This window comes from Colius striatus, chromosome 6, assembly GCF_028858725.1.
Source record: "Colius striatus isolate bColStr4 chromosome 6, bColStr4.1.hap1, whole genome shotgun sequence".
NCBI classification, from domain to species: Eukaryota; Metazoa; Chordata; class Aves; order Coliiformes; family Coliidae; genus Colius; species Colius striatus.
Genome location: NC_084764.1, coordinates 11,121,415 through 11,136,442, shown reverse-complemented (window position 1 = coordinate 11,136,442; position 15,028 = coordinate 11,121,415). Strand labels below are relative to the sequence as shown.

The 15,028-nt window shown below is 40.1% G+C and overlaps 1 protein-coding gene across 3 annotated transcripts in view; it reads left to right on the top strand.

The window, feature by feature from the left end:
* The window catches only part of PALS1 (protein associated with LIN7 1, MAGUK p55 family member), a 55,313-nt gene extending 40,597 nt beyond the window's left edge, over nt 1-14,716 (top strand). For all 3 annotated transcript variants that reach the window (XM_061997992.1, XM_061997993.1, XM_061997994.1), the window contains 8 exons: nt 598-675; nt 3,114-3,297; nt 4,401-4,472; nt 4,925-4,996; nt 6,033-6,200; nt 7,921-8,123; nt 10,426-10,536; nt 11,649-14,716. In XM_061997992.1, the coding sequence (XP_061853976.1) occupies nt 598-675; nt 3,114-3,297; nt 4,401-4,472; nt 4,925-4,996; nt 6,033-6,200; nt 7,921-8,123; nt 10,426-10,536; nt 11,649-11,825 (1,065 nt within the window). In that variant the 3' untranslated portion in view covers nt 11,826-14,716. The remainder of the gene's footprint in view (nt 1-597; nt 676-3,113; nt 3,298-4,400; nt 4,473-4,924; nt 4,997-6,032; nt 6,201-7,920; nt 8,124-10,425; nt 10,537-11,648) is intronic.
* The last annotated feature ends 312 nt before the right edge of the window (nt 14,717-15,028 follow it).

Genomic DNA, 15,028 nt, shown 5'->3' with positions numbered 1-15,028 from the left:
CTTTATTGTAGGAAGAATGGGCAGCAGTATCCTCCGATTAAGTTCTCATGCTGCTGGACATTGTGTTCAACCTCCTTGGTAAGAGCAATTGCAATATTGATATTAAGTACCTTACAGATGTAGGATTTGAGTGTGTTAGCTAAATTTTTAAACAGTGTTTTGTATACCTTAATGTTAACATCATCAAATTGTAGTAGAAATGTTTAGATTTTAGCACACTGTTCCACTTAAGCAGTTACTTACAAGATTGCTCTTTTTATAAAGTTTTTCCTCCTAGCATAGATTTACTTGTTGGTATTTTTGAACTGAACAAGATAATACTAGTCTCCACTTCCAAGTCTCTGCTGGACAGAATTGCAACTGCTGTGTTTCAAATAGGAATTGTTTATGTATAATGAAGAATTTAAGCTTTTAAAATCTGAATATCAACATGAATCACTGAGTCTGTATCAGTACTGTTTCTTTTAAACCAGTTAATGGATAGATGATGGTGCTTTAGGAACTGTCTTTTCATTTTCTAAATGTTTTCTATTAAAATTATTAACCTTAAGCCATATCTTGATACTGTATATATGAAAAACCTATTTTTTATCTCAGGCTGACATGCATGGTACTCTGACCTTTGTATTGATTCCCAGTCAGCAGAGCAAGCCACCTCCTGCGAAGGAGACAGTTGTAAGTAGCTCTACTTAAGTTATTGAGCTTGATGATACTTACCTTGTGTTTCCTAGTAATGCATCATCTGTATTGTGGAACAAGATCAAAACTTAGTTGTTTAAACTCATTTAATGGTTACCAGACTAATACCTGAATTAACTGTTGAAAAGGATTTATCATGTTAAGCTGAAACTCTTAGTATGATTTTTAACTCAGTTTCTAAAATAATAAGAAATTATAAAAGTAGAACTGTCCATCTGAAATTCTATTTTGAAATTATCTTTTTTCTATTTTTTATATATATATATATATATATATATATATATATATAAAAATTGTATGGAATGAACTTCGAACTACAGTTCGGGAGGAAAAGTTTATATATGGGGAAACTTTGTTCATTCATAGAATCATAGAATGATAAGGGTTGGAAGGGACCTTTAGAGTTCTAGTCTAACACCCTTGCAGAAGCAGGTCAACCTAGATCAGGTCGCACAGGAACATGTCCAGGTGGGTCTTGAAGACCTCCAAGGAAGGAGCCTCCACAACCCCTCTGGGCAGCCTGTGCCAGGGCTCCCTCACCTCACAGTGAAATAGTTTTTCCTTATGTTTAAATGGAACTGTTTGTTCCAGCTTCTTTCCATTGCCCCTTGTCCTGTTGCTAGATACCATAGAAAAAAGTGATGCCCCAACCTCCTGACACCCACCATTTAGATATTTGTAAATATTAATAAGATCACCCCTCAGTCTCCTCTTCTCCAGGCTAAACAGCCTCAGTTCCCACAGCCTTTCCTTGTATGAAAGATGATCAGGGGACTCCCTGATCATCTTGGTGGCCCTACACTGGACTCTCTACAGAAGTTCTTTGTCCCTCTTGAGCTGAGGAGCCCAGAACTGGACACAGGACTCCAGATGAGGCCTCACCAGGGCAGAGCAGAGGGGGAGCAGAACCTCCCTTGACTTACTGGCCACACTCTTCTTGATGCATCCCAGGATGCCATTGGCCTTCTTGGCCATGAGGGCACATTGCTGGCTTGTATTTAGTTTATTGTCAATCAGGACTCCCAGATCTCTCTCTGCAGAGCTGCTCTCCAGTACGTCAACCCCCAGCCTGTACTGGTGCATGGGGTTGTTCCTTCCCAGATGCAGGATTCTGCACTTGTCCTTGTTGAACCTCATGAGGTTCCTCTCTGCCCAACTCTCAAGCTGGTTGAGATCCTGCTGAATGGCAGCACAGTCTTCTGGGGAATCAGCCAGTCCTCCCAGTTTGGTGTCATCAGCCAACTTGCTGAAGGTGCGCTCTGTCCCCTCATCCACGTTGTTGATGATGATGTTGAACAAGACTGGCCCCAGAACTCCACTGGCCACAGGCCTCCAACTTGATTCTGTGCCATTGATCACCACCCTCTGGGCTCTGTCATTCAGCCAACTCTCGATCCACCTCACTGTCCACTCATCCAAGCCACACTGCTTGAGCTTTCTGATGAGGATATTATGGGAGACAGTGTCAAAAGCCTTGCTGAAGTCAAGGTAGATGATGTCTGCTTGCTCTCCCCTCATCTAGTCAGCTGGTTATGCACTCACAGAAGGCTGTCAGGTTGGTCAAACAGTATTTCCCCTTGGTGAAGCCATGTTGATTCCCCCTGATAACCACCTTTTCCTTCATATGTGATAACATATAGTTATCACACAGTGATAACATTCAGGATGAGTTGTTCCGTCACCTTTCCAGGGATGGAGGTGAGGCTGACCAGCCTGTACTTTCCTGGGTCGTCCTTCCTGCCCTTTTTGAAGACTGGCGTGACATTGGCCTTTCTCCAGTCCTCAGGCACCTCGCCTGTCCTCCATGTTTGTTCAAAAATGATGGAGAGAGACTTAGCAATCACATCAGCCAGCTCCCTCAGCACTCTAGGATGCATCCCATCAGGACCATTGGCTTTTTAGCTGACACACTCGTTTTTTGAGACAGCTTTAACAGTTTGAAGAATGCAGAGATTTATGTTACAGCCAAACAAAAATATTAATGGCTGGTGACAAAGTGAAATACTTAAAAAGTGGAACTTCAGATGAAGCCAAACAAATGGCGTTCAATTTGTGTATTTATTAGGTATTTTAGATTATCTCTTCATACTTTTTGATTGTAGGGAACTTAGAACAGTAGCTCAGAGAGTTTTGCATCCTAAAATGGTGAGGAAATTCCATAGACTTTAGAATTGACAAGCGTTGAATTTGGCCTTTGTCTCCAACTTAGTACAATTGTTTATTTTCCGTTGCTGAACTCAGTAATCATTCAGCTGCAGCTATCTCCTCTATGCCCCAGATAAAGTTTCCATTTAATAGGATCTTGATATTTTTATATATCGGAACTCCACTGCAGTCACAGGAAGACGGAGTGTAGTTAATTCTTCAGAAGTCACAAGGAGTTTTCATCTGTTTTTACATTTGATCTTCCACAGATACATGTGAAAGCACATTTTGACTACGATCCTTCTGATGACCCTTATGTCCCCTGCCGAGAGTTGGGCCTATCTTTTCAAAAAGGAGATATACTCCATGTGATCAGCCAAGAAGATCCAAACTGGTGGCAGGCTTACAGAGATGGAGATGAAGATAATCAGCCACTGGCAGGCCTTATCCCTGGTAAATAAAGCTCTAGAAAGCAATGGAGAACCAGTTGTTTCCATAGCTGCAGGGGCAGTAGTCAGTTTTTCAAAGTCTCATACACTCTTATAATATACATTAACTTAAATATCTGTAACTCTGAAGCTTGTGCAACAGAGCTCACGGTTATATAATTCACTCAAAAAGCTGACCTTTTAGCGGCATCTCCATGTACAGATGTTAGATGCAGATTAAAGCTACTGCTGCCACCCCAATTCGCCTTTGAAGAGGTACTCTCCTCTTCCCATACTAGTCCACCCTGGGGACACTATGGGTTCAGAGTTCCCTCTGCTGGCCTGGTCAGAAACATGGGACTTCAGCCTACTTGTTTTCTGGAGATAACAGCTGTGAAGTTTCTTACAGTATCAAGTAGTATCTCTGGAAAATGTATCACTTTCTTAGTAATTTTTCAACATATTTTCACTTAAAAGTAACTGAAGCTCTTTGCTAAGTCCTGCCTGCTTCCCTTCTGACTTCTGGGAGTAACAGAGTTTGTCAGACATGAAGTCAGTATATAATTTTTGCATTGAAATACATGCTGCACTCTAGTCCGTTAAAAATCTACTGATCTGCTAAACGAAATGAACAAAAGTCTTTTTTTTAGATTCCACACAATATTGCACTGTTACTTTATGACATTTCAGTCACAAACACTGATTTAAATATAGGATAATGTTTTTCAAGCTGAAGTTCAAATAATTTAATATAAATAGAATGCAATTATTATACGAAAATAATTAGAAAACCATGCCATGGGGAAGTGTAATTTTTCCAGTCGTTTCAATTTTCTAAGCAAAAATGTCCAGAATAGTACAAATAGTACAAATATACAAAAATAGTACAAATAGTACAAACCTCTGCAAGTCTTTCGTGGTGAATAAATTTTCAAAGCAATATGCAAACTTCTCAACAATTTTAATTTCTGTTTTAAAATTTCTTATCTGTCATATTCTACCAGAAAGTCCCTTCAGAGATTTAAAACATGATGAAAAATTAGAATGACTAAGTCATTAAAAAATGTATGGGAATGGTTTCTAAGTGTTGACTGCTTTTTTACTCTTTCTTCTTTAAAATGCACTAAGGAAAAAGTTTTCAGCAACAAAGAGAAGCCATGAAGCAGACCATAGAAGAAGACAAGGAGCCAGAAAAATCAGGTTGGAGATGTGCTTTACAAAGGGGAGGGGGAAAAAAAATCAACCCTTAAAGAGTTGCTGATATCTGGAACCTTGTTGTAGAGTTGCAGAAAATTCTACTAGTTTTTGTAATAAAAGTGGGATGATTCTGTGAAATCTTGTTGTAAATACAGGTCTGAATTTAGTGCTTTGTTGTATAAATCACATGGATTCTTCACAACTTATGTGCAGTGTAATTAGGATGAGAAGGAGAATTTGGAAAGCCCCTTTTTCTTTAAGAATTTTATCTATTGTGACTCGGTTGAAGTCCTTGGCATTCAACGTTTCCTTAATACACCAAATTGTTGTAATGAAGGTGAGAATATTATGCCTTTTCAAAAGTGCAAAATAAATCTTCCACTTCAAAGATTCAGAGAGTAGGTGGGATAAGAAGCTTTATGCTATGTATTTGATTTTACTTTTATTTTGGTTAGGAAAACTCTGGTGTGCGAAGAAAAACAGAAAGAAACGGAAAAAGGTTCTATACAATGCAAATAAAAATGATGGTAAGCATCATCTTTTGCACGGGAAATTCTATTAATGGCCTTGTAGATTGAATACTGAAATTCAAGATCTGATGTTAGAAATACTGCCTGATTATTTTCTCTGTAGGAGCAGTAGTATGGTTTGGGATAGCATTTAGTGAAAGGTGTAAAACAGTTGGCAGGTTTTGTAGAGTCATTTGATCACAGAATGGTAGGGGTTGGAAGCGACCTCTAGAGATCATCTAGACCAACCCCACTGCTCAAGCAGGTCTACCTAGATGAAGTCACACAGGAACGTGTCCAGGTGGGTTTTGAAAACCTTCAGAGAAGGAGACTCCACACCCTCCCTGGGAAGCCTGTGCCAGAGCTTCCTCACCCTTCCATGTAAAGTAGTTTTTCCTTGTGTTTAAGTGGAACTTTTTGTGTTCCAACTTTTGCCCATTACCCCTTGTCACTGGACAGTACAGAAAAAAGTATTGCCCCATCCTCCTGACAAATATCTTTTAAATACTTGTAAGTGTTAATGAGATCCCCCCTCAGTTTCCTCTTAGTGTCTTTATTAAAGACCAAATGATGGGGTAAAAAAAAACAGCTAGTTTTTTAGACATGGAAGCACTCATAATTTTACAATGATGAGCCAATTTATTATGGCTTTGTAGTAGTATCTCTGCATAATTAAGTTTAGTAAAAAGAGAGAGTCTGTAGGCTGTTTATACTGTTTTACGAAAGTACTTTGGGATGATGATTTCTCTTGTTGGATGTAATGTTATTCTTGTACTAGAAACTTACTCCTTGGAATTCTTTCCTGAGTGTATGCTTCTGCTTATAGCAGTAGTAAGTGGAAACACATTTTGTTTCTGCAGAAAGGGAGAAAAAAAAGAAACCACCTCATTTTACTGGGCAAGTGATGATCTTTGGGGTTCTGTTCCATTGATGACTCACAGGTAGATGCTAGACAGTGTGTCAGGAGCTGCCTGAAACTCAATACTGCGTGACAGGCAATACATGCAACTAGCAGTAACGTAAGTTGTGACTGTTTTATTGTTTCTGTCTCAAGATTATGACAACGAGGAAATTTTGACCTATGAAGAAATGTCACTGTATCATCAACCAGCAAATAGGAAGCGGCCTATTGTTCTGATCGGCCCTCAGAACTGCGGCCAGAATGAATTGCGGCAGCGACTGATGAATAACGAAGTGGATCGCTTTGCCTCTGCAGTTCCCCGTAAGTTTGATGGGTGGAGACAATTGATGATTCTAAACGTTACCTGCAGACAAATCCTCTGACGTTGAAAATAGCAATTAGGAGTGTGGGGGTTTTGAGCAGGATATTGTCAGCTCTTGGATAACGACAAATAAAGCTACATGTTTGTAGTGATTTTGGCCCATCATGGAATGAAGGACCACGATTAGCCTCAAGTACCAAACACCTGAGGATTGTCAAAGGGCAGGGAGAGCTTAATTGCTACTTATGGTCCAGGACAAATCAGACCAGGCTACTCAGCTTGGGGAAAAAAACAGAAAATAATTTAATAAAACATCAACTAAAGCATAACCATAAAACCCCAAAACGTAACCAACACAAAACAGCAGAGTGGTACAACAATGGAGAGTCCAGCTAGCCCTTTTAAGACCACTTTCTCCCCACTTCTGCCCTCTTCCTGGGCTCAGAGCTCTGATCCCAGTGTTTTTACCTCCTACTCTTATGAATGGCTCAGGGGGGCAGGGAGTGGGGATTTCAATCAGTCTATTCCTGTTAGCTTCTGCCATTTGTGTCTTCTCAGGGCAGGTGGGCTCTGCATGAGTCCTCCGTGCAAGTCCTTGGGGTACCTCACACACACAGCAGCCCTGCATGGGCTGCTCCAATGTGCGTTCATCCCAAAGGCTGCAGCTCCTCTCTGCCTCTTGTGTGTGTCTGCTCTGTGGCATGCAGGCTCCAGCACAGCCTGCGCCATGGCCGCCTCCTCACACAGTCTCTTGCATGTCTGGACACACTCACCCGGAGCTGCTGGTGGCTCTCAGTCCTGCCATTGCCCTCCATGGGTTGCAGCGGCACAGCTGCATTCTCACCATGGCTTGCAAAGGTGTCTCTGGTCTCGTGCTCCTCCTCTGGCTGTGGAGTCTGCATTGTTGCCTCCATCTCGTACCACTCTTACACCTCCTCCCAAGCACTTCAAATTCCTGTCACCTAAGTAGTGATGGCAGAGGCACCAGATTGGCCCAGCCGGGCCGGAGGTGAGTCTGAACCCAGGAGCAGGGGAGAGTCCAAAAACTCTTTACTGGGTCTTCACTGCAACTCACTCCCCCTGTTACCAAGCAAAAACAGCTCCATGACAATTTTGTATGGCAAAAAGCAGCTTTGGTAAGTCAATGCAAATCCAGTGTCCCAAAACTGTTACAGAGTCATTACAAGACACGTGTATCTTTCAGATTGGATAAAATTCAAGTGAGGTACAGAAGTTTAAAAAAATAAACTGATACATCTGTTTGACACCAGTCAAAGAATTTTTGACCTACATATCCTGCATAAATTTAAATTTAAGTAGCTTTAGTGCCTTGCTAAATAGCTTACGTTTTAGTGAATTTTGTGGGGTTTTTTAATGTCTTACGTACTGCAAATTAGGTTTACAAACAGCTTAACAATATAACTTGTTGTGAACAACTAATAGCTGTTCTCACATCCAGAATGCAGCAGCACAGATGAAACTATTCCTTTTTTTTTTTCTTTAGATAATGTAATCGAGACCTCTAAATATAGGTTCAGCCTTTGGCAACTTGATCTACCCAAGGGTGTTTATTGTGGAAAATAAAACACTTGCATTTCTTGGATATTTCTAAGGCCTATTTTTTTCTTGGTTAGCAATTTCTCTCTTAAGAAACACTTTTCTTCAGTTCTCCAGCTGTATCACTGTCTTGACATCTTTTCTGTTGCTTTTGTTTCATAGATACTACTCGGAGCAGGCGAGAGACTGAAGTAGCTGGCAGGGATTACCATTTCATTTCACGACAGGCATTTGAAACTGACGTAGCTGCAGGGAAGTTCATTGAATATGGAGAGTTTGAGAAGAACCTCTATGGTACTAGCATAGACTCTGTGCGGCAAGTGATCAACTCAGGCAAGATATGTCTTTTGAATCTTCATACCCAGGTATAGCAAAGCTCTTGTCTTTCATATTTTAATTGTAGAAGCTACTGTGAAAATCTAAAGAGAGCTCTATTTGGTTTATATAAAATGAATGTGTTTTCAAGTTCCATTTTTGTATTTATTCCAAATTTTCTTTCACTGTTCAGGTAACTTTAGTGTGTCGTGAACACAGCATTCTTGTTCCTTGTTTAGAACACACCTTCATTATCTTGCTAAAGGTAACAGGGACCTTGATTTCCAGATACTTAAAGCTGGTGAGAACTACCTGAATTAAGTGAATTAACTCCCCAAATTAATTTAAGATTTGGGTGCCTCAGTCTTCCACTTACTCTGTGAGCTGTGAGGTTTTTGAAGATGAGGAGGAAGTTGTTTCTGATTATATTTGGAAACTGCATTTTGGGAATGTTTATGCAATTCCACAACAACAGGATTAAAGAACACCACATCAACAACATTGAAAAACTCTTTAGCTAAGACCTTTTGATCATGGAGAAAGAAGAGACAAACTGTGCATACAGACCTCAACTTGGAAGTTTAGGCAAATGTGGGAAGAGGCAGAGTCCTGGAATACAGCCTATTTCTAATATATACGATATGTATGAGTTCTACTGGTGTTCCCCAGGACTCAGTGTTGGGGCCTGCTCTGTTTAATGTCTTAATCAGTGATCCTAATATGGGGATCAAGTGCACCTGCAGTAAGTTTGCAGATGTTGGGCAGGAGTGTAGATCGGCTTGAGAGCAGGAAGGCTCTTCAGCGACCTAGACGGCCTGGATTTATGGGCCAAGGTGAATTGTATGAGATTTAACAAGGCCAAGTGCTGGGTTCTGTACTTGGGCTAAAACAACCCCCAGCAGCACTACAGGTTTGGGGAGGAGTGGCTGGAAAGCTGCCCAGCAGAAAAGGACCTGGGAGAGTTTGATTGACAGCCAGCTGAACATGAGCCAGCAGTGTGCCCACATGGCCAAGAAGGCCAGTGGCAACCTGGCCTGTACCAGGAATGGTGTTGTCAGCAGGAGTAGGGAGGTGATCATTCCCCTGTACTCAGCTTCGGTGAGGCCACACCTCAAATGCTGGGTTCAGTCAGTGCCCGTCACTACAAGAGGGACATGGTGGTGCTGGAGTGTGTCCAGAGGCAGGCAACAGAGCTGGTGAAGGTTCTGGAGCACAAGTCTGATGAGGAGTGGCTAAGGGAGCTGGGGTTGTTTAGCCTGGAGAAGAGAAAGCTAGGGTAGGCGTGATCCTTCTCTACAACTAGCTGAAAGGAGGCTCTAGTGAGTTGGGAGTCAATCTCTTCTCTCCAGAAATGAATGATCAGATAAGAGGAAATGGGTTCAAGTTGTGCCAGGGCAGGTTTAGATTGGAGATCAGGAAAAATTTTCACTGGGAGGGTTGTTAAAGCACTGGCACAGGCTGCCCAGGGAGGTAGTGGAGTCCCCATCCCTGGAGATCTTTAAAAGACATGTAGATGAGGTGCTGGGGGACATGGTTTAGAAGTGGGCTTAGCAGTGTGAGGTTAGTGGTTAGGTTTGATATTAATGATCTCTCCCAGTCAAAACGATGCTATGATTCTACTGCTGGTACAGATGCTGCCAAAGAAGCCCTAAAACTTGGAGACAGCAGTAAAATCTGGTAGTATTCAAGCTATAATTAGCCATCACTAGTTAGGACCATATGATGTGTTGCTAGCCTAGCTGACAAGTGTCCCAAAGCATGTAGTGAGTTGAAAATTCCTAACACTTAGAAAATTGATCTAATTCTATTGTTATAAAAATATATCTGAGACAAGTCGTTTGTCCCAAGACACATAGAAAGACCTTTTCGGAAAAATCAAACTACAGTTTAGTTCCTTTTCTTTCCTGTCTCTTAATATAAGTGTAACCTGTAAATAGTGCATCTGATACCTCATGTTTTAATCTTCAAAACAGAAAAATTTAAACTGTACTGTTTAAATACTCTTCTCTCTTAAAAGCTCGTACCTTAGCATTGGAAGGAAACTCACTTGAATGTAGGTGATTTGAGGGTTTTTTGGTGGGTTTTGATTGCTTTTGGATACCAAAAGATATATTCCTTCAGTTTAGGTACGAAGAATATTCTTGAACAAAAGTAAATGTTTGGGTTCCATGAAGATGGAAAATGTTGGAATATCAATTTAGTAGAAAATGGTGACTCCTGAGTGGTGTTACGGTTAATTATACTGCTCTTAATTTGTTGTACAATATTACAATTACAGCATGTGAATCATGCATTATTAAATGGCCTTTTCTTGTGTGGAACTGTTGAAATTTATAACTCCTGTTTCTGCAGTCACTGAAGACACTGAGAAGTTCTGACTTGAAGCCATATATTATATTTGTTGCCCCACCTTCACAAGAGAGATTACGTGCTTTATTGGCCAAAGAAGGGAAAAACCCAAAGGTAACGTGTCTATCACTTCTTCTGAAACAGCACTGCTTTTTATTTATAGATCTGGAATGCTTTTGGTAAACGAGTTTGTGTGGTGTTTGTTTGGAACTGAGAGATGGCAATGGCATTACCACTACACAGAAAGTGGTGTAGTTCAGATTAGTGTGTTCAGGTTTCTAGGCAGAGCATACCAAGGGAAGTCTTAACAGAATGTGGGACCTATGAGGCAAGGGAATCCACTGCTAATTTAATAGTCCTGGGGCACAATGACTTGTGGTCCCTGTGTTTGTATATAAGACCTAGGAAAAAAAAAATGAAGTCCTTAAGTCCATTTTGAAAGTATTCGCTTTAGAAAATTATCTCAAAAATTACACCTGAATATTCCTTTGTATAACACAAAATACGTTGTAGAAGAGAAAAACAATCACCCTTTGGAATCAAAGTGTAAAAGATAAATCTGCAGTGAAGCAAACCATTGATACTTCTCCCTTTGCATCATTTATCTGCATCAGCAATACTCTTGTTTGTGACATACTCCCTTTCGGCTCCCAAGTTGTGTTTTCCATTTTTCTGCAATGTTATTTACCTTATGCTGATAGAAACAACTCAAATGTGTACCTCTCGTAGTTCTCACTGCTGGTAATTGGTGAAAAGATTTCAGTGACAGCTGTTGGCTTTGGCTGTTGAGTGTTTGGTAGTGCCACATCTTCAGAGGAGAGGAATGTTGTCTTATTCTACCCCAGTCAGACTTACGCTGTCCTTGCCACCTCCAGTCCTTTTCAGAAGGATAATGGGCTTAGCAACCTAATTTGTTTCTCAGAAATACGATTTTAGAGCTTCAGTACAATTAAAGTCATAAAATGTGCAGTGCTAGATCTTCTTCCTTTACTTCAGTCTAGGACATTTGTTTACAGGTTTGCTACTTATGGCCAATTGGAAAGGATTGTCTTGAGTGCCCTTAGCTTTCAAACACGTGTTCAGCGTTGTGAACTTTGTCAGGGTCTTGCTAGCAGTTATTGAAATTTGTGTAGAACACTTGTCTAAGCCAAATTGTTACCTTTCTCCCGCCCTGTTGTGGGGGAGAAGCTTCCACACAAACACTAATTCTCTGCTTTTGATTGCAGCCGGAAGAGCTGAGAGAAATCATAGAGAAGACAAGGGAGATGGAACAGAACAATGGCCACTATTTTGATACAGCAATTGTCAATTCTGATCTTGATAAGGCGTATCAAGAGTTACTTCGATTAATAAACAAACTTGACACAGAACCCCAGTGGGTGCCCTCTACCTGGCTACGATGAGAGAGCAACTACAAGGGACAAATGGACTGCAGTCTAGTAATCTTCCCCAGGAGATTGTGCGTAGGTCTGCCTGACTGTAGTATAAATGCGTGTGAGCTCTAGACCTCAGTGGCTGCATCCTTTGCCAGTGTAGTATTGAGAAAATGTGCTGTTCATCTTGTGAGCTGGTTTAGCTGACCTAAAAATTGTCCAAGTTTTCTCTCTCTCTGTGATGTAGAAATGGAGACCTTTTCAGTACTAAGTTCTAAAGCTTTAGATAGACTTTTCTAGCAATTACTTTTATACAGAAATCCACTTTTTACCTAGAATCACTCTTTTGAAATCCAAGATTTTAAGTGTGTGTGTGTATATACGTCCATGCTGTCACATAGTTATAAATATGAATGTTATTTAACACTTAACTTAATTACGTTTTGGAGGTGATGGTAGTTCAGGAGCGTAGTTCTACAGATCACTGGGCAGAGAAATAATCTATACATTAAACATTTAAAAAAAAAAGAGAGAGAAATCTCTCCTGTTCAAAAAATATCCAGAATGAAGATGCTGCTCTGGTCTTGGGGCTGCTCTGTGAGGCTTGAGTTAATTTTTTAATTCTCAAACATTCCACTTTCTGATGGCACTCTACTTGGAAAATGTGTATAATGTAAATATTTCAATCCTTGCATCTTTTTAGTTAGATTTTTAAAATCAGATTTGACTGCACGTTAATTTTAGATCCAATCAAAGATGACTATTATATTGATCTTTTAGATATGACATTTTTATGGCATTTTCTTTAAAACATATTGACTGACTTGAGCCGCTGTTTTCCACAGATCTGTAGAGATATTTAGAAAGGCAAAGGTTATATTTTTGAAAAAAAAATATAGTTATAAGACATGATGCTGCAAAGTCAACTTAGGTTCTCATGTTTTATAACAGAATACGGACTGAAGTAGACTGTACTGAATGTGGGAAGATAGCGGGTTCTTTTAATCTCTGCAAATGGTTCATCTTGTGGCTGTTGGTCTAATGGATAACTGGAATTAAAATAGCAGAATATGGCTACTGTGTTATATAAATGAGTGCTGCAATGCACTAGCCAACGTATTGTCATGCAGGAAAGGTATGCATAAAACACTGGTAACTGAGAAGTCACAAGAATGGGGAAAATTTGTAACGCTTAAAACAAAAAACTTGAAACGCATGAACAAAAGGCAAGGTCTGTCTTAGTGTGTTCTGCAGAGCAGATCAGAACACCTCTGCATCCTCAAGTGATTCTGAGCTGGGAAAGTTTAACTACTAAGGCTATGCATCTGCAGTGGGGCTGTTCTGTTGCTGAAGTTGACCAAGTAGCACTACCTTGGCTGTTTAGCGTAGCACAAAAAACCCCAACTGTGAGCGTCTCACCACTTTAGCCATAGTGTTTCTTTGTTCCTACAGGTCAAACACTGGAGTTACATCAGCGCGTAGTTCACTCGTGTCAGATGTTGAAAGATCAAAAAGTACTTGTTTTTCCATTGTCTTACATAAATTCTTTCTTCAAACATTAAAGAAACAAATCCACACCCATAGCTGTATAGAGAGCTCAAAGTATACAGCAGACAGAAACTGTCAAATACTATTCTAGTTACTGAGCTAACATTCAGTATATTTTTGTATTGAAAAAAATGGAAGTATAGAGGGCTTTCCTGTCTTGTTAGAAAGCAAAATTATTTGCTGGTTTGATTAGTATTTAGGGCTGAACCAGCAGTTAAGCAATTAGTGGGGATAAGTAATGCCCCTTTAGAAAGAAAAGGGGTTGGAAACTTTTAATATCTTCAGTTGAATTCAGTGTTAGAAGTAGTAATGTGCTAGCTGTTGGCCTAAGGGCTGGATATTCTAAATAATGGCTTTTTGCCTCACATTGCAGGCACGTACATACTCCATTGAATCCATAGTTTATGACAACAACGTTCAAGTATATTGGATAGTCAGTGTTCTGTAGATGACAAAATACTGTCTTGATTCTACCCCTTTTTAAGAGAAATTATTGTAGAGGTATTAGGCTTTTTGATATTGGCAGTTTCATAGCTGGACAAAAAGGTGGAAAGCAGTGGAATGTGTTCATTAAGGGTAACCTAGCTCAGCTCGGTCAGTCCTGTCTCTACCCTTGTCATCGCAACCAGCTCAGGATGGTTGCTTAGGCATTCAGTGCTCACAGGCACTGTCAGTCACAGTAGATGATGCCATTAAGCTTGACTGGTGTTTGTGTCTGTTCTTTCTGAAATGGTGTACAGAAGCTGGTTTTATAAAGCTTTTGAATGCAGACTTACAGAATGTTGCTTGAAATTCATCTCTACTCTCTTAATTCCCAAGCCATAGTACTTACTGACATCCATGTAGAGAGGTGCTGTGACAGTTTATAACCAGTGTTAGCTTTGTCTCCTGCTGAAAGGAAAAGCCTGAGCAGCAGAGAAGTGTACATACTGTCCAGCTGCTGCTAGCTTGGTCCTGGAATTACCTTGTATAAGAAATTCTTCATTGAAGATGGCAGAATAATGTGTATAAATTTCCTTGAGAGTAAAAGAGGCAAACTTCACTGGTTAAACAACCTATCATAGGCTGTGTAGTGAGCTTATTAGACTGAAGTGAGGGTATCTGCATTTTTACCAGTCTAGATTCAATTAAAAATGTTAGCTGAATTCCAGATTCACATTTTTTAATGCAATGATATGTGACTTTCTAAATTACAAGATGAGAGGGGTTTAATGCCTTAAATTATTTAAGGTGACTTTACTGAGACCTCTGGTTAGCCCCACATTGTACTTCTATATATGTATCTGCACTCTGTTTTGAGACGTCATGAACTGCACACTAATGTAAAAATGTAAAATGTTTCTAGATTTAAAATAAATCACTGTACAATTTTACTTCTTGGAGTGGATCTTGGGAGTCTCCTTTCTGCCATTTTGCTGAATGTGTGGAAGATGCTGTGAGTCATTAATGCTAAAAAAGAATGGTTGGTTCCTTTGGACACACCGTGCATCCAGTGGGAGAGTTAACAGCATGTCCTCAGATCTGCACTTTCTCTCTTTCAAGCTGGACCTGTATTTTACAACAGAGTATGGACAACTTTGCTGTGCTGCCTTCAGCTTCAAGAGAAAAGAAGTGGCCTTGTGCTTCATACAATTATAAAATGACTTTTTAAGGTGTTTAATGGAAATTAACTTCCTTGCACTTAA